This window comes from Neospora caninum, chromosome II (genome assembly GCF_000208865.1).
Source record: "Neospora caninum Liverpool complete genome, chromosome II".
Lineage (NCBI taxonomy): Eukaryota > Apicomplexa > Conoidasida > Eucoccidiorida > Sarcocystidae > Neospora > Neospora caninum.
Window position 1 is genome coordinate 1,564,307 of NC_018387.1, and position 24,043 is coordinate 1,588,349.

The window sequence follows — 24,043 nt, forward strand, 5'->3', positions numbered from 1 at the left end:
ACGTTTTCTCGCAAGAAGCGCGGGCTCGGGAGGCAAAACGTTTCTCTTTCGTCTCCCGTCGCGACCGAGAGACAGCTCGGAGTTCCCCGCCCGTTAAATAGAAGCGCTCTTTCTTGCCTGCGGGGGGGGGGGTTTGCTATTCAGCACTTGCAGGCTTTCAGTTGCTTTCGCCTCCGAGTCGTTTCTCGTAGCGTTCGCGAGATGTGACGCGTTTCATCCACTGGGAGGACGAACTCACGTGGACAGGCAGCCTTCGTGCCGAATCAGCCCAAACTCGTTGCTCCCTCCCCATCGGAAAATCCGTCTTTTCGGTTCTTCTTTGTCCTCGCAGATCGTCGTCTTTCCTGGCGCCTCTCTTCCCTTGGCTGCGCCAGCTGACCACCCCTCTATTCCGGCCCTTCGGTCTTTCGTCTCCGTTTTTGTCTCCTTCTTCCGCGGGGTGTCCCCACTTGTCTCTGAAAATGTCTCCACCGGGCTACGCGCCTCCAAAGGCCCCACCGTGGGCCTCGCAGGCCTCTGCCTCGCTGGTGGCGCCGAGAGTCTCCAGCGCGTTCGAGCGAGCAGAGGGCGACCCCGCGGCGAGGCCTCGGCCCGACAGGAGCCCCGACGAAGGTGACCAGTCGTCCTCGGGGAGTGGAGACGAAGAAGTGTCCTCAGGCTCTGCTCTCTTCTTGCTCTCTGCGATTCAGAAAGAGATCAATCGCCATCCTCTCATCGACTGTGGAAACAGCACGCCTCCCCTCACTCCGCGGTCTCCTGGAGCTCTGCACGAAGAAACACACTCTTCGTCTTCCTCTTTTTCGACTTCGCCTCTGGTGTTTTCGTTTTCTTCCTCTCCTTGTTCAGTCGCCCCTCCCTACGCAGGCCTCGCGTCGTCTTTGCCTCTGACGTCTGCGCTGTCGCCTCCTCGCTCGGCCCTCAGCGCGTCTCTGCCCACCGCGCTCCTTCCAGCTCAGGCTCACCAGCTGGAGGCGGTTCCCGAGGAGACAGGCGAACGGCCAGAGAGCGCGGATTTCCTCTCTGTGCCGACCGAGCAAGCGGCCGATCAAGGCCAAGGACGACGGGGCTCGTCTCCGCCGCTTCCGTCTTTCCACGCTCTCGCACCGAGTCCAGATGCAGAGCGTCTTTTCCCGGAACGCGCGCGAGGGCCAGGGGCGCTGCCTGCGCAGCGCGTTTGCGAAGAGGAAGCGTGCGAAGAAGTCGGCGAGAAGGGTGTGCGTTTCCGCGCGAGAAACGAGCGGGAAACTCGCCACACGGACAGCCGCGAGGAGACAGAACGGCCCTTCGCCTTTGTCGCCGGAAGCAGTCTCCACCACTCCGACCTAGTCGCGAGCGCAGGCCCCGACGTGGAGAGCCGAGGCGGAAGGGAAGGCGGTCGCAACGCACAGAGCGAGACCGTGAAGGAAGACGGCGAGAAAACGCTGCTCCGGCTCCAAATTGCACGACTGAGAGTCTCCCTTCAGACCACGGAAGCAGATCTCCAGAGGGTAAGTTTCGCGCGGCGAGAACCCACGCGCGTTGTCCGGCGCGGAGTGCTTCTTCGCTGGCAACGCGTCCCGCTTACTGAAGCAGGACTGCGCTTCCCGCAGCGCACACGTAGACTGAAGACCTCGACGAGAGGAAAAAGACAACCAAGCGACGGGAGGAAATGAGCGCGGGAAGGAAAAGGCGGCAGGAGCGGGAAAAGGCGGCAGGAGCGGGAAAAGGCGACGGCTTCGCACCAGAGAACACGCGTTTTTCGCACTTTCTTCTCTTTCTCCTCGTCGAGATACAGACACTCTACTTTTTCGCGGCTCCAAATTCTCCCCTGCCTCAGAGACAACTCGATCGGGACCGTGGCGCCTCGCGTTGAGGCTCCATGGGCTGCTCTGACAGAGGAGTACTCCCCGACGTTTTCGGCGCGTTTTTGTTTCCTCAGGAAAGGGCCCAAAGGGCGGATCTCCAGAGAGAGCTCGACAGGAGCATGGCACTTCTGGCGGCGCGCGAAGTCCCGGCGCAGCTCGAAGCCGACGGCGTTCACTCTTCGCTGTCTTCTGCGCTTCTCCTTCAACGGCTCGAAGACAAGCAGAAGGACGCGTTCCTCAAAGCGAAGATCGCAGAAGCTGCGGAACTCGCCGCGGTTTTGCAGGCCCAGAAAGTCCACACGCGCGCAGAGACGGCGGCGCTCCAGGAAGAGCTCGACTTCGCCTACAGAAAAGTTGAAGAGGTAACAAGAGAGGCGCGCGCGTCTGTTCGAGGAAAAACAAGGGGCGAGGAAGGAACGCTTTGAAGAGGAAAACAAGAGCCGGCGGACGCAGAGGTGTCGGCTTCGCTTGGAAAAAAAACGGGACAAAGGAGATTGTGACGGGGGGGTTTGTGTCGTCGACTGTCTCTCCACCTCGCGCTGGGTGTTTCTCAGGCTGTCTCAAGCAGCTTCTCTCTCTTCTTCCGCAGGCTTCTGTCGTGCTGTCTAGGTTTCCGTTTTCGTTCTTTCCACCTTCGAGGCGCTGTCGCCTCCTCCTCGTTGCCTGTGGTGCCTTCCCCCCGAGTTCTCCCAGCCGTCCGTCCCTCGAGCCCCGGCCCAAAAGAAGAGGCGCACCGTCTCTCTCTCCGCGCGCGCGTTTCTTAGCACGTGGATGTCCCACCTCCTTCTCCTTCGCTGCTCTGTGTGTCTGCCTCAGTTGCACTGCATGTGCGTTTTGCGTTCTTTCTCGCCTCTCTCTTTCCCCTCTGGCCCACTGCCGTTTTCCCCCTTTCGCGTTTCTGTTTCCGCGTTTTTTTCTCTGCAGGTCGAGAGCGTGGCCGCGGCGTTTGAGCGGCGCGTCGCTCAGCTGGAGAAGGAACTCGCCTCGCTTCGGACGGCGTCAACCAGCTTGGAGAACAGGCTCGCCGAGGAAATCGCCTCGGCGGCTGCGCGCGAGGCCTCGCTTGCGACCGCGTTGTCTCTGCAGGAGAGACAGGTGACGACTCTGGAGAGAGAGAAGGTGGAGCAGGCGAAGCGCCTGAGACACGAAGAAGAAAAGAGCGCTCTCCTCGCGCGAACCCAAGGCTCCGTCCGGGAACTGCAGGCCGAGCTGGACGAGGCCCGCCGGTCTCTGGCGAGTGTGGGGTGTCTCTCTTCCTTCTCGCTCCGCGTCTGTGGGGCCGAGAGAGAGCCAGGCGACGAGGGCCAAGGTCGCCAAGACGACGGCCTTCTCGCGTACGATGGGCAAGATTTCCTGCTTCGCCTCGAGCGCGAGGAGTGGACGCAAGTCCGGCAGAGCCTCGAGAGCGAACTGCGGACCCTCGACGCAGGCCTCGCCGAAGAGAAGGTGGCGAGGCGGCAGACTATCGAGGCACTGGAGGCCGCCGAGAGGCAGCTGCTCGCGATGGAGGAGACACTGGGGCGGGGACAGGAGGCCGAGGAGAGGCGCGAGGCCGAGCGCGAGGCCGAGCGGCGCCAGGTGGAACGGTTTGAGGCGCACGCCGCCGCGCAGTTCCACGCCGAGTGCGACCGACTGTGCGCGAGTTTCCGCGAGAAGGAGGCTGCGTGGGAGGCGGATCGCGCGCAGTTCGCGGCGGCTCTCAGCGAGAAGGACGCGGCGCTGCTGGCGGCGCACAGCCGGCTCGCAGAGAGTCATCTGATGCTGGAGACCCGCGAAAGCAGGTGCCAGCAGGAACGCGAAGTTCTGGCTGGCCGAGTCCGCGAGAAAGAAGAAGAAATTTACAGCCTGCGGGACGCGCTGCGGAGACAGGACGAAGCGGCGCGCGACAGAGGCGAAGCGTGGGAGCGAGAGCGAGAGAGAGACCGCGAGAACTTTGGAGTGCGCATGCAGGAGAGAGAGGAGGAAGTGCATGCGCTCCGCGAAGAGCTGAGTCGACGAGCAGAACGCGAACGGGAGAGGGAGGCCGAACACGCTCGTGAGAGGGAATCGCTCGAAGAGAGTCTAAGACAGCAGGCAGCAGACGTTCGCGGGCTCCGAGAGGAGCTGGAGAGGCGCGAGCGGTCCCTCGCGGAAGACCGCGCGTGGGAGACAGAGGGGCGAGCACGAGAGAAGAGAGGAGCAGCGGAGGTCCGGGAAGAGAACGGCGTGCTGCGTGCGCAACTGCGCGAGCAAGAGGAGGAAATCTGCGCTTTGAAGGAGACGCTGGGGGCCCGCGAAAGCGAGGTAGCCGTCGTCATTCAAAACCTCGAGGCGAAGCACGAGACGCTACAGACGCAGTACGCAGCCATCTCGTATCTCAATCGAGAACTGAGCCACCGTGTCGAAGAGCTTCTTCCGCTTCTTGCAGAGCGAGAGCGAGAGGGAGGGCGAGAGATGAGAAACGCTCAGGCAGAGCCTCGCGGCGAGGGAAACGGGCCGGAGACGGGAGACAGCGAGGCGGGAGCGAGAGGGAGACCGAGGGACTCGGTCGAGGAGGTCGGCGGAGATGGAGACCCGACGAAGAACGACGCAGAGCTGGAGGAAAGTTCGGGACCGAACGCAAGCGAGAGAAAGCGCGAAGGGAAGGGTGGGTTCTCTGGGCCGTGGCCTTCTCTCTTGTCTTCTTCTTTTTCGTCGACTTCTCTCGCTGTGTCACGCGACATCTCCCCGGACCTTCTGGCTGTGTCTGCCTCAGCTCCTCCATCATCCGCCCCGGGCATTCCGGACCAGCCACGAGGAGACACCAGGCTGCGCGCGTCTTTCTCCCGAAGCGAAAAGCCTTCTTCTTCTTCGCGCTTGGACGTCTGCCGGCAGAGGGCGCGGGCGCTGCTGGACGCGTCGAGTTTGACGAGTTCGTGGGACTCGGAGAGGCGCGAGGGCGAGCGCGCGTTTGCTCTCGACAGTGGCCGAGGCTTCGCGCTGTCTCGGAGCGACGACGAGTTTGCGTTGTCCACCTCGTGCGTTTCTGACAAGCAAAAGGCGCTGGACCTCTTCACGCATCTGGAGCGGGAGATTTGGCGGTCGCGGAAGGTCGGACCGCCTTCTTCCTCTTCTTCCTTCCCGGCGTCTTCCCATCGCCAGGTGACGCCCCAGCCGTGGTTTTCGCTCTCGGGAACGCGGGACGCTGGAGCCCTCCCGCGTGCAGAACGCGGCGAAGGTGGTCCGAACGCGCACGACCTCGGCTCGTCGAGGGCGATCCTCGGCTGGGCGCTGGCAGAGCTCCGGGCACTCCTCGAGCAGCGCGGAGACATCGAAAGCAAAGTCGAGGGCCGAGAAGAGGAAGAGGGAAACGAAGTCGAGGAAGAAGCGCCGACAGAAGGGGAGACAGTGGAGATCAGCCGAGGGACAAAGCAGGGAGGTGCGAGGGGCGAGGGAGAGGAGACTGGCCTTTGCCCGGCTGGTGAGACGCAAAGGGTGTTGAGCGGGGCGCGCCTGCGCGCGGAGCTGGGCAGTGTGCGGGCGCAGCTGGAGCGCGCAGAAACAGCGAAGGAAGAGAAAGAACGCGAAGTGCGTCTTCTTCTCTCCCAGCTGCGTCGGGCGGCTGCGGCGTTCTCCAACTCGCGTGCCGCGCCTGAGGATCCGGCTCTGCCCCCGCCTCTCCCGACAACTGACGGCTTCTGTCAGACGAAGAAAGTCGTGAAAGACTCCTTCCTCTCGCGCCCCGTTCGCGAGGCTGCACTTGAACCGCCTCAGGTCGTGGCGAAAATGGAACAAGGCTCTCAGACTGAAGAAAACGAAGAGGGAGAAAAAGAGAAGGCGAAAGGAGAAGATACAAGCAGAGTAGAGAGAGGAGATCGACCACCTTTGAAAAGTGCAGAAAAAGGGAGGACTGAGGGCGTCTCAGCGCGTTCAGTGAGTTTGCAGACTGAGGGCGTCGTCTCAGCGCGTTCAGTGGGTCTGCAGACTGACGACAATTGGCTGTCTGGTTTCTCTGTCGTTTTGGCTCCACACTCGTCCCTTCCTGCACGTCCGCCGCCTCTCGCGGTTGCGGCCTGCGGAGCCCAGGCGAACCTGTGCGATCTTCAGGCAGCGTGGGAGGCGGGAGAGTTGCTTGCAAGGGGCGCCCGAGGGGAACCTTGGGGCGGAGTCAGCCAGGCGGTCGTGCGAAAGCACGCAGAGATGCAAACAGAGACTCCAGACGAGGCGCCGTGCCTCCACTGCGCCGCCTCGCCCTCCGCCTCGCCTTCGCTCGCGCGGACCCTCGTGCGGCACGTGAAGATCCAGTGCAGCCTCCGAGGCCGCGAAGAGCGGCCAGGGAAGAGAGAGGCCGAGAGCGAAGAGGCGCGAGAGGGCGAGCGCGAGAAGCGGCGAGACGGCAGAGCCAGGCGAGGAAAGGAGACACAGGCCGCAGAAAGCGAAGACGCGACCACTGAGCCTGGCGACTCCGACTGGGGGGAGAGAGACGACGAACGGAGACACACGGGAGACAGCGACAGCGGAGACAGGGACAGCGACAGCGGAGACAGTGTGGGGTCTGGAGTGTGTCGGAGCCTGTCTTCGCCGAGTCGGTTGGAAGGGCGGGAGGCGTCTCTCTTCTCGCGCGAAGCTTCAGAAGGGACTCGGCTCGGAGGGGAAGCAGACAGGAAGCACGGTGAGTGGAGCCGCGAGGGCGATCGCGTCGGCGCGTCTCGAGCGGCAAGACGCGAGAGGCGACACCTGCAGGCTGGCGTCGCCTCGGAGCGCGTGAAACCGGGAAAAGAGGAAGGCCCGAGCCGAAGAAGCGTGCATAGAGCGAGAGAGACACTGGGACGAGACACAAGAAAGACGCTCCAGTGGGGAGAAGGGGCGTGGAGAGGAGACTCTCACGGGAGACCCAGAGACAGAAGAGAACGCGGATCGGAGAGCAAGAGAGAAACAGGGAAGGATCCAAGAACAGGAGGGCGCAAAAGAGAACGGGAGGGCGACAGAGGCAGAGGGACGCGTATCGCGAGCTCTGACACAGACGATTTGCTCCCAAGTGACAGGCGAGAAGGCTACAGATGGAAGGAGGGAGGCCACGCGGTAAAAGCAAGACGCAGTTCTCGGTCCCTGGCGCGATCCTCTCGACGGTCGAGCAGCCGACGGCGCGCCGACTCTTCGCGTCAGGAGAGACGAGGGACAGATGGAGACGGGCGACGCAGGGGCCACTCGTGGTCAGAGAGCTCGTTCTCGGGTGAGTGTCCGAGGTCTCGTTATTTTTCTGAGAGGCGGCCGCGCGAGGCTTCCAGAAGACGCCATGAACGGCGGCCAGCCTCGTCTTCGTCGCCCTGTCGACACGCGAGAAACCCCCGTTCTTCTCGTCTCCGATCCCAGACACACAGCAACTCCTCTCGCTCCACTTTTCCCCCCTCTTCTTCCTTTTCTTCTTCCTCGTCCTTTTCTTCCTCTTCTTGTTCTCCGCGGCCTCGAGTGGGTGCGAGAGAAAGCGTTGAGGCTCTGGTCGAGTTGCTGAAGGAGGTGGACGGCGTTCGCGGGCCCGGCGACTCTGTGTCGCGGCGTCCGCCTCGCGCCCGCAAGCTGCGCCCCGCGCCGGCGTCGAGAAACGAGCACAGGAGCCGCGGGGCGAGGCGGCGAGGCAGGGGCGAGGAGAAGCGGAGCCGCGTCGAGGCCGCCCTGTCTCTCCGTCTCGCGGCCTCAGGGGACAGCTCGCGAAGCGCAGACTCCAGAGAGAGACGGGGGACGAGGCAGAGGCGGTGGACGGAGGCAGGTGAAGACGCACGCCTGTCTCTGCTCGTGGGCAGAGCGCAGAACGGACTGGACGCCTTTCGGGGGAAGCGGCGCGACACGCGCATCGCAGAAAGGAGGCGAGACAGTGGCGCGAGAAGAGAGAAGGCGCTGTTCTGGATCGCGGAAGGCAGTGAGATCGACGTGGGTTCTGGCCAACGACGCAGGACCGGCAACAAACTCTGGAAGCGGGAAGCTGCGGGGGAAGTCGGCCCGCGGGCGGAACGTGCGGTGTACCTACACCGCAACCTGGCGCGGGTAGCCCCGGATTCCTGTTTTTCGGAGACGGAGGCGAGACTCCCGCGGCGCGCTCGCGTCTCAGCCACGCCGCAGGTGCTCTTCCGCGCCGAAGTTTTGTCGACAGCCTCTCCGTTCTCTGCTGCCGGGGCGAGAAGCCCTCGCTCTCTCCTCTGTTCTTCTTGCGGCGGCGGGGCGTTCGTCTTGGGTGGAAATGACCGAGAGCTCGCTGCTGAACTCGCCGCCGACACACAGGCGACTTCTTCGTCTTCCCGGTCGTTCGATCCTTCATCGGGTCCTTCGTCTTGTTTCCTTTCTTCTCGCTCTTTCGGCGATGAACGGGTTTCTGCCTGCTCAGTGGCGGGAGAGAGGCCGCATGGGCCACGCAGATGTCGCAGCGAGAACCCTGCGCGGTGTTCGCGTTTTTTCTGCGCGAGGGCCGGCGAAGGCGCGACTGGAGGAAGGTCGTCCCTCGTTCTCACGGCACGTCCCCACCAAGCGTCGGGAGTTCAACCGCGTGACTGGGGGGGAGCTCAAAAAATCGTTTTCTTCTCCCCGTGCTCTGTGTGCTCCACAGCTGCGTCCTCGCCGCTGATGCCCGGCGCTGGCGCCATCCAGAAAACGAGCCAAAATGACAGGGGCTCTTCCTCTGTCTCTTCTTCCTCCTGTTCGTCCTCCTGTTCTTCCTCTTGTTCTTCCTCCTGTTCGTGTTCCTCTTCTTCCTCTTCGGGGAAAAGGGGGAATCTTGCTAGGTTGGAAGAGCACGAGAGGAGGGATGACGCCACTGGCGCGCCTGGGAGAGACGGCGGAGAGCGCGAGGTAGAGAGAGGAGAGGATGAGAAGGAAGGACGAAGAGAGGACGAGAAGAAGGTCGCGATGGAAGTGGAGGCGTTGAGGCACCAACTGAAGTGCCAGGAGATCTCGCTTCTTCTGTTCGAGGAAGAGAAGAAGGAGGAGATGGAGAGAGAGGAGAGAAAGAGACGCGAGCTCGAGGCGAAGATGCGCGAGCAAGGGAAGGAGCTCGAGCGCACAAGACAAGAAGTCTCTGAGAAAGAAGAGAGAGAAAAGATCTTGCAGCAGCGCCTGCAGGAGGCACGGGACCTCCTCGACCGCCTGGCCAAACTTCGAGGCAGACAAACCGAGCAGGAGGATCGCAGGGACGGAGAACAAGCGAGAGAGCAAAAGAGCGACGGAGACCCGGAGGATGGAAAAGAGCGACGCAGTGGAGCGCTCTTCCAAGAAGACGGGGAAGAAGGGGCGGAGGCAGTGGAGGCCAGGGAGACACCGCGAGAAGCGGATCGAGAGGCTCAGACGGAGAGGCGCCTTTCTCTGTGCCCAAAGTGCATGCGAGAAGAACATGGCGGGCATGCGGAGGGCGGCGAGGCAGGAAGCTCCCAGCAAGGAGAGGAAGGGAGACGAGAGAGAGAAGCCAGGACGCGGAAACTCGAAGACGAGTTGCTGTTTCAGAAAGCACTTCTCGCAGAGAGCGAAGAACGCCGGCGCTCCCTCGAGGCGGAGTTGGTTGCGGCTTCGACTGAGCACCAGGTAAACGCAGACGGAGAACATGAACGAGGAAAAGATGAGACACAAGGAGGATGAACAGGAAGAACAACGGAAGATGAACCGGAAGAAGAACATGAAGAGGAAAAGAGGACAAAAAGCACGAAGATCCGCTTCGGCCGGAATGGGGAGCACGGATCTCCGACCCTCGGGGCCCAGAGAGGGAGCAGAACAAACCAGACACGCGCCTGTAGACGAAAGGAGACAGAGCTGCTGGAGAGGAAGGCGCGGCGTACCAGTCGATCTTGGGGGGAGACACGCGGGATTCCCTCCACTCCCTCTCTGTGTTCTGCCTCGTCCTGTGTGTTTCGGATCGCGTTGCGTTGGTGAAGTGGTTGGACCTGCCGCACAAGAGGGAGTTTTGTGGTATTTGTGGTGGTGCTGGATGTGCATTGCCCGCCTCTCAGCCCCTGCGTGTGTGTCGCCCCGCCTCTTCCCGCGCGCATGTGTGCTCGTGCGTCTCTCCCCGGAGGTATACCCTTGCCGTGTCTCATTCCCCCCGCGTTTCCCTTTTTCCCCTGCTTCCTCAGGAGTGCCATGACCGCTGCGTCGACCTGCAGCGACAGCACCACGCCCTCGAAACCGCGGAGCGCCGGTGCGCGCATTTGTCTGAGCAGCTGAAGCAGGCCGAACGGGCGCGCGTCTCGGCTTCCCGCGCGGCTGCGCGTGCACTGCACCATGCAGAGACGCAGCTGGGAGCGGCCGTCGAGGCGCGGGCGGCGCGGGAGGCTCAGTTGGCGGCGGAGGTTGCCTGTGCGCGTCGGGAGAAGGAGGCGGCGGAGCGCGTCGCCGCGGCGCTCCGCGAGCGATTGGCGGCGGAGGCGCGGCGCGGCCCTGACGCCGATGAACTCAGAGAGGCCTTGGCCCGCGAGCGGAGGGAGAAGGAAAGCTGGCGGGAGCGCGGAGAAGCGGAGGCGAAGCGTCGGCGCGAACTGGAGAGACAGCATTTGCGGCAGATTGCAAAGATCGAAGACCTCCACAGGCGGCGACAGATGCAAGCGCGGCAGCTGCGGGGGGAGCGCGAGGCGGCCGAGCAGTTGATGGAGGAGCGGCGGCGGATGGCGGAGGCGCAGGAGAGGAGAGACGCCGAGAGAGAGGAAGCGTTCGCGCGGCGACAGGCTCAGCTCCAGGCGAGCCTCGAGAGCCTGCGCGTGCTCGTGAAGCAGCGCGAAGAAGAAAATGCCTCACTGGCGAGACGCGCCGAAGAAGAGCGGGAGCGCGCCGAGGCGCAGGCAGAGAGGGAGAAGGAACGACTCGAACGTTTGGAGGCGAGTCTGTGGCGGCTGAAACGCGAAGGCGAAGTCTCCAAGGGCCTCGAGCAGGATCTGCGCGCAGCCCTCAAGACGCAGCGCGAAGAAGGGGAACTGCTCGCTCTCGAGTCCGTGCAGATACGGGCACTGGCGACACGGCGAGAAAGAGAGAAGCGAGAATCGGAGGTGCGTCGAATCAAAACATGCGTCGCTCTGCAAGAGAAATACCAAACGCTCCTCGTTCACCTCGCTCACGCCCTCGTCTCGCTTCAATCTGGAGGGGGATGCGATGCGCGGGCAGAGAGCACAGGCAAGCGAAGAACGCTGGAAACGGACGCGGCGACGGGAGAGCATGAGAGAAAGCAGAGAGAGCGGCAGGACACACGTGAGGAATGTGGAGATGGGCGACAAACAGAATCTTGCAAGCAGGAGGGCGTCGGCCATTTGCTTCGTCGGGCCTTCGACGCGATTGAGGAGGCGGAGACAGACATGCGGCGCCTGCGAGCTGAGTTGAAGCGTCTCCGTACGAAAGAAGACACGAAAAACCGGTCCAGTTCAGATGAAAACGGCGAGGACGACGCAGAACACCCCGAGGGACAGGTCTCTCGAGGTCGACGCCACAGCGGAAAAGTACGCTCGCGCTCGGCCCTGCCGGCTCTCAGTGTCTCTTCTTCCTCGTCGTTTTCGTCTCCTGTTCGTCCTACACGCTGCGCCAGTGTCCACGAACGCTCGTCTTCCGCTTCGTCCGCTTCTTCCTCTTCTTCCTCTTCTTTCTCGTCTTCTGGGTCTTCTTCCGGTTCGTCGCTGGGATTTTCCTTCTCGCCAGAGGCGAAGCACGCCTTGGCGCAGGGGGAGGCGTGCATGCGTGTCGGCTCGCCAGAGAGTGAGAAGGAAGCGGGGGACGTGGAAGAGACCGCGGCGGGGCGCGGCGTGTGTGCCCGGTGCTGCTTCTTGGAAAAACAATGCACGGCTTTGCAGCGGTCGACGGAGGCGCATGTCGAGGAGCGGGTACTGGGAGAGCGGCGGGAGTTTGCGCGGAAACTGGAGGCACAGGATGAGAAAATCCAGAATTTCTTGACGCAAATCGCCGAGCAGAAACGCCTGTTGAGGCAGCACGAACTTCACGGTCAGCAGCAGGCGCGATTGCTGGCAGAACAGCGAGAGGAGCTGCGACGCTTCGCGCGCGACGTCGAGCGCCTCCGCGAGATGGAAAAGAACGCAGGCCAGGCGTGGCGGACCCGGCTCGAAAAACAGAATGAAAAAGTCCTGGTGTTCGTCCTGGAAGCCCTCAGGCAGTACGCGGACTTCTTTGACTCCGTGCCAGAAAACCCGTGCGGAAACGCGGAAGGCGACGCTGGCCCTGGAAGCAAAAAGAGAGAAGATTCTCGGCGGAACGGCGGGACACACGCGCGACGAGAGGGGAAAAGAGCGCGCGCGGCGCTTCCGAGAGACTCTGGGGAAGAAGAGATGCCAAGCTGTTCGCGCGGCTCGGGCGTACATACACCCCAGCGCAATGCGAGCCCCTGGGGACAGGCGAGTGAAAGAGGGAAAAGTTCAGCTGGCATGGAGGAACGCGAAATGGGAGACAGCCATAGCACGCGTATCTCTCCGCTGCCGTCGCCCCACGCTCTGGAAGCGAAGTTGATGTATTCTCTCCTCTCTTCGCACGGCGAAGCCGAGGTTGAAGCCTGTGCCGACTCCTCGCTTTGGCCGACTCGCAAGAGCGGAACTCGAAGCGGGACCGAAAGCGAAACGGCCCAGGCGAGGAAGAGCCGGAGCCGCTCGGAAGCAGCTTCGAGACGCGCGTCTCCGCGGTCGTTTCCTTCTCGCGTCTCGGGGGGTTCTGCCCCGCGCTCCCGAGACGGCGCCCGCTCCTCGCGGTCGCCGTCGCCTTCGTCGGCCGTCTCAGCGTCGACGGCTGGGTCTTTCCTTGCAGGCCGAAGCGCGGCACGAGCGCGAGGAGACAGTCTGTGTGAAGCAGAGAAGGGTGCGTTTTTGTTGCATGCAGAAAGAAAGATGGTCGCGAGTGCGGCAGAGGGCTTGTGCGAGTCGTTCTCGCCCGAAGAGCTCCGCCGGTTGCGTCAGGTTATTTCGCGAATCCATGAATTGGTTTTGCGCGTGGCGGCTTCGATTTGTTTGTGGATGCGCCGCAAGTGGAGACTGCGCGAGATCCTGCAGGCGATGAAGCGGCACGCCGCCCAGACGCGCGAAGAAAGGCCACGACAAGCAGAGGAGGCGCGAAACAGAGGAAAAACACGAGCAACGTCCTCGGGAACACAGAGAGAACAAACTGGCAGCCGAGGCAGAGAAACCAAAGATCGAGACGACAAAGAAGAAGATCGAGAAGACCGAGGAGAAGATCGAGAAGACAGCGAAGAAGATCGAGAAGACCGAGGAGAAGATAGAGAAGACCGAGGAGAAGACAGAGAAGACCGAGAAGGAGATCGAGAAGACAGCGAAGAAGAAGGAGATTGGGACGACAAAGAAGGGGATGGAGAAGACAGCGAAGAAGATGGAGAAGACAGAGAAGAGTTTTGGGTGGGGTGCCATGGGCAAACGGCGACGAGTACGCGCCTCGCGGGACAAGACGCAGTGGGTAAGAAGGGCGGCGTGACAAGGTGTATCGGTGTCCCTCTTTTGCGGTCTTTCTCCGAGTCTGGTCCGAAGGCGGCGCGAGAGAGTGGAAGACGGAAAGAGAACAGTCTTCCACGGAGACTAGGAGATTCGCGGGAGTCTTCCGCCGCGCGGTTCCCTGCTCTCGGCTCCAGGCCTACGCTGCCGTCGCGCGCGTGCCCGACTTTGGCCAAGGAAAGGGAAGAAGCTGGCGACAAGCTGTGTTCATCCTCGGGGTTGAGACAAGCGAGGCTGCCTCCTGGCCTGTTCTCAATCGCCCCGCGCCCCGCCTCGTTTGACGGCGTCCGCATGCCGACGTCGACGACACTCCCGCCTTGCACAAGTCCCCCGATCCCGTCGCTCTGCCCGACTTCCTCGTCCTCTTCTTCCTCTGCTTCATCTTCTTCCTCTTCTTCCTCTTCTTCTCTTCGCCTGCCTCTGCCGCAGCTGCCGCGTTTCTCCGTTGACGACGCGTGCTCGGCTTCTGTGGCGTTTGGGCCACCGGAGGGGGAGAAGGCGGAGACCGAAGAAGAGACGCCGTACTTTCCTGTCCTCGGATTCGACGGGGCGACGAGCGGCGCGAGCAGCGGGTCGACTTCTCACGCTGAAGACCGGCCTTCCCTCTTCTCTTCGGTCTCTTCTCGCTCGTCGTCCTTCGCGTCTTCCTTCGCTTCCTTCTCGTGCGCGTCGAACCTTCTCTCAAGCTCCTCCTTTGCGCTCCCGCCCAGTCGACGTCGCTGCCTGGCGCGCCCGGCGGCGGAGAAAGAGGAGACAGAGAGACACCCTCGGCCCTCTTCTCGCCGGTGGAGCTCGTCCTCATTGCGCGCGGGGCGAGCCGGAGAAGACGAAGAAGAGGGCCTTTACGAAGAGGGCGATTTGGAAGACTCCGGAAGTGTGGAACAAGAGAGAGGCTTGGAACCGCAACACAGCGAGAACGAAACATGGGAACTTGAAAGAGACGTACCAGACGGAACAGGAGACAGAAGAAAGGGAAGGCATGGAAAGGAACGGGGAAACGAGAGGGAAATAACGGAAAGGGGGAGAAAGGAGAGAAACGGAGACGCTGACGAAGAGAGAGAAGGTGCGGGCCGTCAGCTGGCCCTGAGCGATTTTCTCAGTGGCAGCGAAGGCGACTGGAGGCACGCGCGCAGAGAGAGAACCGAAAATGAAAGAGGAAAAACGTTCAAAGGAAAGGGATCCTTCTCTCTTTTATGCGAAGCCGAGAAAGAAGACGCCAGCAGAGAGCACGAAACGAGAGGGAACATGTTTGCAGAGAGCGGCGTGGCGCCAACAAAGACGAAGGACAGGAGTGCTGCTCACTGAACGAGAAAGCCACACGCGCGGACGAACGAGGCGACCGGAGAATCGAGGGGGCCAGACGGGGAAACTCGGAACAGAAGAAAGAGGGCTTTCACTTTTGAAGGCGTTCTTGTGGCCAGCCTTTGACTGTTGAGTTTGCGTTTCGCTTCGTAAATTCGGTTTTTGTGTGTGAGGAGGGAACGCTTGATCATCTTCCCCGTGCAACTGACTTGTCAAGACATTTGTTTTCTCTTCCGACATGCAAGTGACGAGCGTTTCGCCAAAACGGAACCCGCACAGGAAGAAAACGGAAGAAGCGCTCAGCGAAAGCAAGATGGGGCGAAAAACCCACAGAAGCTTTGCAGGGAATTTGCAAAGGGCGTCGAGCCGCTTAACTCCGGCGTATCGCCAGCGAGGCCCGGAGCTGTACATACACCAGAAGGCCCTAGTTGCTTCGGTCGACAAATCCGCGTCTCTTTCCCTGTCTTTTGTAGACCCCCGGTCTGCAGAAACAGCAAACAGTTAAAAAACCCTCAGAGCCGCTGTCGGAAACAGCGGCTTGCCTCTGTGCGGAAGGCCCGTTATGGGGCAGCTCTTCGAGCTACATAGGCTGTACACGCACGGCGCATGCGTGCAAGGATGAATCTATTCGAAATATATTTCCATAACTTCCGTATTAACATGGGCAGCGCTCGATCTGTTTATCTGCCTCCAAAAAGTTCACGTTCGATTGCTTCGTTTCTCTGCTGCGTAGCTAATCTGCTGGCACCGAAAAAGACCTCTACATGGGCGCCTATACGTGTTGTGCTATTCTCCCCTCTGTCCAATCTATCGGCATTCGTCGACACCCCCGTCTCGCTATATATATTTATATATGTCCAGATCTGTGCTCATGTGTCTAGTTGTAAGTCTACAACTCTACACGTGCATGCATACACGGTGATCTCTGGGGTTCGGTCCCCCTTGTTGCTTCTGCAACTTTATGTTTGTACCAAAGGCCTTCTGAGACGCGCGTCGGGACGATTTTCTTTCGCCGCTTTCGCCGCGGTTTTGGCGGTGACGCGAGAGTCTCATTTTGCTGCATGATCTTTCCGGCAAAGCAGAAAAGAAAGAAGGCGAGAATCAGGGAAAGACGTTTTCCAGACGCATCCTTGGTGACGCTCTGCCCCCCACAACTTGGGAAGCACGGGGCGAGAGACTTTATCAGACGTTTTCTCAGCTTGTTAATGTTTCGCAGAAAAGCGACTGTTTCCAGTGTCTGAAAACCCAACGCGAGACCCATCTTCGCTTTTCCCTGCATCGGCGAAGTCGACACTCCTCTCTCCCGCGTTCGTTTGAAACGGGTTTGGAACCCTCGATGCGCGCGCGCAACGAAAACGGAAAAAACACTGCCTCGGCGTTTCCGGCACCGACATATCTACAGATGAATTCGCCTAAATTCATATTTCCCACATACATAGAGAAACCCGAAAAAGGAGGGACAGGACAAAAAAGCCGTCTTGCTTACAGAGTGAAGCAGCGGGTAAAACGCAAAAGCGGAGGGGCGCCGACACCGTCACAGCGGTAAATCACGATTCGCTTTCCCCCTGATGCCTTGAGGAAAAGAGCCCCACGAGAGACGAAGACGGGATTTCCTTCTCGGCGGGAACAGAAACAGCCAGCAAGGCGGGCACGACGAAAACGGGAAAGGCTGCCAAGCAGCGAAAGAAAAGGAGAGAAAACGGTTTCGCACCTTTCAGAAACACCCTGAAAGCATCTTCTTCACCTCGCTCTCTCCTCGGAGTTTGCTCGCGTAGCCTCTCTCGTAGCGTCTCGCACAGCGACGAGAAAAACGCCTCGTGCTCTCCCTCGCAGAAGGCGTGATTCTGGCGAGCGCGATAAACGGAGGCGAAAAGGACAGCACGTTTGTCCCTGCGACGCGTCGAGTTCGGACTCCTCTTCGGGCAGAGTCTCTTTATCGCTCCCCGAGTTTTTGCCGGAATGTCCTCGCGCTCACGGTCTCTCTCCGCTCTTCGCCCGCCTTTCCCCCGACTGCACATACCTTTTGAGAAGTTTCCCGTCAGGAATCTGTCTCACGCAGACCCGAAAAGAAGAGGACTGAACAGAGGAAAGGTAAAAAACCTGTTTCTCTCTGTCAGTTGGCAGCGAACCGCCACGCGCTTCAAAATGCGTTTTTGCGCGGGGAGGGTCAGCCTCGACCACATCCTCCCAATTCACCCGCCCAGAAACCCTCAACGGCTTCGCATGCAATGGACTGCATGCGAAGCCGTAGAGGCGCATGCATGGAAGGGACGATCCGTATACGACACATGCAGACGAGCATCTATGGCGCTCAAAAGAAAGGTGGAAAAAGAGACACACACAAGTCGGGCCGTAGACAAACAAAAAAGGTGTACAGAGAGCTTTGCTCAGACATCCCTTTGGCAAACAGTTGATCGACACAAGCACTTTTACAACTCCACGTTCGTCGCTGCCCGCTGCGGTTTTTCATGTCTGAGAAGAGTCTGCGCCGCCAGAGCAGTGTGCGGGCGATATTCGCCCGCGTTCAAATCCTCGTCTCTGGCCTGCTTTCCCGAAAAAAGGAGACCGCTGCATGCGTCGAGAGGCTGCCGGCGTCTGTTGGCAGAGACTTTTTTCCTCGGAAAACAGCGAGGAAACGCGCCGAAAAACGGAAACAGACAGCCGCCGCGTTGCAGCGGTCGCCGGGACCGATAAAGAATGAGCAAACGACGCGGGAAGAGCGACACTGGAAAAAAGGCGAGGCACGGACAGACGAGAGAAGGCGAGAGAAAGATGATAAAAACGAGAAGTCGCTTTGCGACGTTTCCCTCAACACACTGTCCACTCGACGAAGTGGGAAAAACGAAAAAGATCGCCTCTCGCTCTCTCGCCGGAAGTCTAGTGGAGCCTCCCACTCTTCCTGTCGACGCTTTGGTCTCGAGACGTTCCCGTTTAAGTGCCCAACCCGTGCGCGTTTCCTTCCCGCTCGCCCAGAAACCCCCGAAAGCATGTGCGTCCGCGGGGGAGAGGCGGCAGTTTCTATTTTGAAGCGTTCCCGACTTTTTCACAACTTTGCCTGCAGCGCGCCTGGGGTTTCCTCAGCCTTTGCAGACGCAAGGCAGCGCGGCAAGGGCGACAGATACATGTCTTCCACAAACGAGGCGAATTTCGTCTCGACAAACTTTCGGCGCAACTTCATCGTCGCCGTCAGCTCGCCCGTGCTGATCGCAAAATCTGCCGGCAAAATCCGCCACCCCTGCACAGACTGCGCCCTGAAAACAGAATTTCAACACGGCGACAGAAGAAAAGAAAGAGTTTCTATATCCGTACAGATATCCAGCTAGATATATCTATCTGTATCTATCGACGTAGCTATATAATATATATGTATATACATGTATATATATGTATGTATATGTATGTATATATGCCTCCAAGTTTCTGCTTTTCTGTCTCTTTCTAGACACCTACGTCTCTGAGTTTAGAGGGAGAACAAGGTGGAAACTAGATCAACGAGAACCCGGTGTTTCCGTACACGTACAGCAAAGACGTTCAGGAGACAAAAACGCCCAACGCAGACAACGCGGTCTTGGACGAGCACGTAAACGCGAAAAGTGTCTCCCTTATTCTCTGTCTCTCCGTACCACACGGAAACCTTTTCCTTCATGAATACGTAAGCCCTTCCACGGACCTCTACATATCTATACCTATATATATATATATATACATATATATAGATATCTTTGCATATACACGAGGGTTTCCCTTTTGGATTTTGGGTGTTACCTGGAGATGGTTTTGATGTTGGCGCGTTCAATGGCCTCTCGGATGAGGTGGTTGACGCCGGGTGCGTCCATGGCGTCTTGAGTCGTTGCGGCGTTAAGGCCCTTTTTCTTCAGAAAGCGCACGAGATCGGGCGCCAGGACGTTCGTCGGGTTGTCGTCTTTGTCCTTTGCGGTGTACAGACAGATGAGGACGCCGAGAAACTTTCTCCGGTCGCCCACTACCATGCAGTTGGAGAGGAGCTGCGGCATCTCTTGTTTAAGGAGGCTCTCAATGAGCAGCGGCGCGACGTTCTCGCCGCCTGCAGTGATGATCAGTTCCTTGATTCGCCCCGTAAGGTAGACGAAGCCGTCGGAGTCCACGTAGCCCAAGTCGCCGGTGTGAAGAAAGCCGTTCTCGTCCACTGTTCCCCGAGTCGACTTCTCGTCTTTGTAGTACCCCATGAAAATGTTGCGGCCGCGGAAACAAATCTCGCCATGGCCCTCCTCGTTCTCGTTCGCCACGTACATATCTGTCCCAGGCAGCGCGTGACCGATGCTTCCAACTTTGTACCTGAACACAGAGAGACAAAACAAAAAATAGGAAACGAAACTCGAAGCGTGAGGAGAGAAGAACTAGAGATTAAGGACGGCAGGAACGAGACAAGAGACACTGGGGAGAGACGCACAAAAAGGACGAGTAAGGAAAAAAGACAAAAACGAGAGATTAAGGAGCGAAGACAAGGGAGAGTAAGGAGAGAGAGAGTCCGGATCGACGAGCAGAAAGGGAGAGTAAGGAGCGAAGAGAAGAGCGCGGGAGCAAAGTGAAGAGAAGAAGCAAAGGACCGTTGGAGCCGAACAGCAAGCGCGCGCTATGCATGCCCTCGTGGAAAACACACTCGAGAAGGTGACAAGGAGAGAAAACGAAACTCCAATATCGACAGCCTCCAACGCAGCTTTCCGACGCGCCCTCATGGCCCTTCTTGAGTCTCCCCTCTCTTTTTGAATGCTCGATAAACGCGGAAAAGAGACGACCGACGCGCGCGACGCGAACCCCCCCCCCCCCCCGGAGCGGTCCAGCGCCCCCGCTGGCGTGTGGTTTCTCAGCTCACCACCCCGGCGCAGGGAGAATGAAGGTTTGCGGTCCTGTGCTTTCACTCAACCCGTAAATCGAGTTTATCGGCATGCCGAGACTCATAAAATACTTTTGCGTCTCGGGATCCAACGGCGCGGCACAGCTACCCAATCCCAAACACAGGTCCATGCCGAGAGCTTTGCGAACCTAAAGACAAAGACAAATGCTCATAAAAAACTGTGTACCTTCACATAGATACATGCACATATAAACATAAAAAGCATGTACACGTGTGTATGTGTGTATACGTATGGAGGAAAGAACCGACGCCACACACACGGCGAAACACGTGGTCTCACATATACACATTTTATCTGTTTACTTTGAAGCGTTGCCGCTGCAAGTTCAAGCCTGAGTTTTTAGCGGCGAAGGAAGCGAGGAACAAGGCGACCTATGACGAGGTCGAATCGCAAGCACACACGCATTTGTAGATACATATATACACACATACATGTATACAAACATATACACGTACAAACATACATGTAGATCGTGCCTCCGAAAACTCGTTCTTGTTCATCGAGAGAGTGGTGCATGCAGTGAACGTTCTTCTGCTCTCTTTCGCTCGCTCCTGTCCATTTCGTTCTCTCTCCATCAGCACATCCGTGTCCACCCATGTCTATTTATTTCTGTCTCTCTGTTGCTCGACGGCTTTGAATTGAGGACGCGGAGTGTTTTTCTTTGCTTTCCGGTTTGAGTTCGTGCACGTCTCCATATTAGCTTTTCGGAGGTTCCCGACCTGGTGGAGAATGAGTCTCATGACGAAGGTAAAGGCTGCAGGGATGTCTTGCGTGTGTCCGTTCAGGAGCGCCTCTGTGCCTCGAAACCCGACGTTTTTCGCCCACTCCGCAATGCGGCTCTTGAACCCGCTTCCTCGGGCTGCAGCCACTTCCTTCAGCTTCTGTTCGATTTTCTCCCAGACACGCGGAACGGCCAGGAACCAGGTAGGTCTGACGTGCTTGACCGTTTCGATCAGAGAGCCCTGGAGAGCGTCAGGCCTCGCAAAGTAGACGCAACAGCCCATTGTCACGGGCATGTAAAGGTCGACCAGCTGCGCGGCGACGTGCGACAGGGGGAGAAAGGAGACGAGACGGTGCGTGTGGTCTATCTTCATCATGTGCGAAGAGCAGGCCGCCGTCCACGTGAAGTTGTCGTGAGACAGCATGACTCCTTTCGGGAACCCGGTCGTTCCGCTCGTGTACACGAGTGAGCAGCACTCGCCCGGTTTCTGAGTCTCCATTCGCGCGGTGAGCAAGACATCGTTCACGGCGCTGCCAAGCTGCACGAAGTCCTCGAAGGAGATGACGCCGTCGTCCTCGTAGCCCTCGGGGACGCGCTCTCGATACACCACAATCATCTGGAGCACGTCGCAAGCTCCGGTCTCTTCGGCGCCGCCGAACGCCTCGGACAACGCGTGAGAACCATCGGACGACTCGCCCAAACCCGCACCGCCTTCGGTTCGGCGCTTCTTCGGATCCGGCGAGAGAGGTGGCCAGGAGGACCCGTTCGTCTCGCGCTTTCCCGTCGTCTCTGCTGGACCGTTCTGCCCCGCTTGGCCCTCGGCGGCGTCGACGGCGCGTTGGAGGCGCCTTTCGCGGGCTTCCTGCTGCTTCTTTTTCACCTGCAGAAGTTTTTCCATGTTTGCGAGCGAGTCGACGACGGCGACGCGACACCGGGCGTGCTCCACGACGTGCGCAGTCGCCTCGACGGAGTTGGTCGTGTAAATTCCGACGGCGATGCCGTCGATGAAGATTGCGCCAAAGTAGCCAATCGCCCACGCCGGGCTGTTGCAGCCCATCAGCGCAATGCGCGACCGCCGATCGCACCCGAGGTACAGCAGCGCCTTTGCAAACATGCAGATGTCGTTCCAGTACCCCTGCCAGGTGTACATACACCAGCCCGGGAGCGGGCCCTCGATGTACGACGGCGGCGCCGCCGCGTCCAGGCTCTTTCGAGGCGAGAGCGAGGTCAACATGGAGCCACCGTCGTCTTTTTCGCGGGCGGGATCTTCCGCCGTGGCGCGCGAGACTGTCAGTTCGGTCTCCGCGCTTGTCTTTACCGATCGGGGGTTTTCAGAGCCTTGGGGCGTTGCTCCTTTCGCAGATCCCCCCTTCTCTTTCTCTCCGGTCGCCTTCCCAGGACGGCCTGGGTGACCACCGCCCCGGGACTCCGCGCGCTCGTTTCCGAGTTTTTCGCGACCTCCGAGGGGCGCGTCCCGAGAGAGCACACGCGGAGCGGAGTGAGGCTGAAAGGCGAGCGCTGGCGAGTCAGGGTAGCGGCGCACGGTGTCAGCAAAGAAGTCCACGACGGTCAGCGGCGGCAGAGACGCGGGGCCGGACTCTGCGACGCGAATCGGTAGTTCCTTCGTCACGTCCGTTGTCCAAAACAAATCCTCTCCCGACTTGTTCGGCTTCAGCTGCCGATTCAGACGCGCAGCGGCCTGCAGAGAAAGCACTGTATGTACACCCGGGCACGCGTCCAGCCCCTCCGTCCCCAGGGAAACCAGTCGCCCCGTCGGGGGCATGTCTGACGGATCAAACAACAGCGCCATCTTGAAGAAAAAGGGAGACGGAGAGGGGAAAGAAGAGACAAGACAAAGAGATGGGAACGGACAGGGAGGAGGAGACGAAGAAGAGGGACAAAAAGGAGAAGGACAAACAGAGAGGTGAGAAGCAGAGGAAAAGAAGAAGCGAATAAAAGAGAGAAGAGCTGGCGAAGGGCGGAAACGTGGCGACGTTTGGGCTGAAGGCGAAAACTGCGCGAGAGAGTGTGTGCTGCTCGTGTCGCTGGAGGACAAATTGGACACGGGGTCGAAACGAAAGCGATGTGTGAAGGTTTAACGAGGCGGGAAGAGCTCTGCGAGGCGAAAAGAGAAACAAAAAGAGAAAAAAGTGATCGACGCCGGGGGATGGAAGTTCACGCGTGTCGAGAGCGGTGTCAGGGCCTTCCAGAGAGAAAAGGTCGAGGCTGAGCGCGGCTTGGTCGAGCAAAAAACGCAGATTTTCCTAAAAAGGCAACCTCTAGAAGCGTGACGAACACCAGTTCTCGCGTTTGTCTTCAAAAACGAAAGGCTCCTCTAAAGCCAGAGGATCCACGAGTGTGCGAGTCTTCACAAGCTCTCGAACGGCAGGCTCTAGGATAGTCGTGCGCTGGCGAAAAAAAAGGCCAGGGGCGCATGGGTCTTTTGTGCGTTCAGGCTCTCCCGTCGTGTTTTTTCGCGACGGCAGGAAAAGAGCCTTTCCACGCTCTCAAAAATAACAGCAGATCGGGCAGCCGAGCGCCTGAACGCCGCGTCGACAGCGCAGGCCTGCATTTTCCCGGTTTTTTCTAAAAAACGCCCCTGCATGCGAAAATCCACAAGAGAATATGCCACACACGGGCAAAGGAGAGTTTTGCTTCTCTCTCCTCTTTTCGGTGTGTAGCGCTTCTCTCTCCGGTGTCTTTCAAGAAAAAGCCCCCAAAACACCAACCAGTGGGAGAGCCCCTGCTGGCTAGGTTTGCGTGATTCCCGGCGCATTTTCCCGAGACGGCATGCGCGATATACAGCTGCAGTTGCTCCGTTGCCTTCTCTGCGACGCCTGCGCAATTCGTCTTTAAGTTCTCCAGAACTTTCTCCTCTCTCCGATCCGCCGGGAAACCTAGAGATTGGATGAAAGAGAAAGATCCGGGGATTCCGCTGGCACGCGTCTTCTCCGGCGCGCCTCGCGACGCCCGTGTCTTCTGCAAGCCTTTGAGGTTTAGCCTCGTTCTTCCCGTCTTTGCGTGTCTGGCCCCTGTTCTCGCTCGCCTCCGTTCTGCCCTTTCCCGCTCGCGTCTCGGCTCCCTGCCAAAGCGCCTTCGCGCGTCAACTTCGACATCTCTCCGGTCTCTCGCTCTCTCACCTCCAAAACGCACCTCTCGACAGCCACTCTCGACGTTGATACGTGCATGCATACACCTATAAACAACACACAGAGATACACTGTACACGTGTATGTGCATGTATACGTACTTTTATACGGTTACACATTCGCGCATATCCCTCAATATCCAGGAGTACCTCGCTGCATATTTTCCTGTTTCTACATGTGGAATCCCCTCTCCGTACGCGATTTCGGGCGAAATCCTCTTTTTTTTGGGTGAAGTCCTTTGCGTCGCGGCTTTCCCCTCGGACGAGTCTCTGAGTTTGCCGGCTTTCTCTGTCCACCTGGGGACACTTCCGGTTTCCCTGTTTTCCTCGCGCACATTCGGATTTTCCTCTGTTCTCGCGACGGAGAACTCCTGGTTTTCCTCTCCTCCGTGCCGGACGCGAGAACCCATCGCGACGGTTCTCTCGTCTCTCGCATGGCCGCATGCTGCTCTATCCGTCCTTCTCTCCTCTGTGTCTGTGTGTCTCCTCTCCACCATGGCGGCTCCAGCGCCTCCCCCCTCTGTCTCCCCTCCCTCTCCTCTCCGCGACGCTCCTCCGACATCGTTATCTTCTCGGCCCCCGCCTCTCTCGTCCTCGGCTCTTCCTCTCGCTTCCTCTCTTCCTCTCCCTGCCTCTCTTCCTCTCCCCTCTTCTCCGTCCTCCGAGGTTCTGGAGGTTTGCATTCAGCAACTGAACGAGGAGTTCCCCACTCT

At 59.3% G+C, this 24,043-nt stretch overlaps 3 protein-coding genes across 3 annotated transcripts in view; 2 read left to right on the top strand and 1 right to left on the bottom strand.

Annotated features, from left to right (window-relative positions):
• Positions 1 to 461: 461 nt before the first annotated feature.
• Positions 462 to 14,569, top strand: NCLIV_006290 (conserved hypothetical protein; the record flags this gene model as incomplete). The annotated part of the gene is made up of 4 exons (XM_003880140.1): positions 462 to 1,487; positions 1,919 to 2,206; positions 2,769 to 9,368; positions 9,914 to 14,569. The coding sequence occupies 4 exons, from the start codon at positions 462 to 464 to the stop codon at positions 14,567 to 14,569; spliced, it is 12,570 nt and encodes a 4,189-aa protein (XP_003880189.1).
• A 3,040-nt stretch (positions 14,570 to 17,609) lies between these two features.
• NCLIV_006300 (putative very long-chain acyl-CoA synthetase) lies at positions 17,610 to 21,992 on the bottom strand (the record flags this gene model as incomplete). The annotated part of the gene is made up of 4 exons (XM_003880141.1): positions 17,610 to 17,817; positions 18,332 to 18,880; positions 19,419 to 19,588; positions 20,181 to 21,992. 4 exons carry the CDS (start codon positions 21,990 to 21,992, stop codon positions 17,610 to 17,612), a joined length of 2,739 nt encoding a protein of 912 aa, XP_003880190.1.
• Positions 21,993 to 23,825: 1,833 nt separating this feature from the next.
• NCLIV_006320 (hypothetical protein) overlaps positions 23,826 to 24,043 on the top strand; it is a gene marked incomplete at both ends in the record, with an annotated part of 6,181 nt that continues 5,963 nt past the window's right edge. The window contains one exon of the mRNA XM_003880142.1: positions 23,826 to 24,043. This exon is cut by the window's right edge and continues 1,083 nt beyond it. Within this exon, the coding sequence (XP_003880191.1) occupies positions 23,826 to 24,043 (218 nt within the window).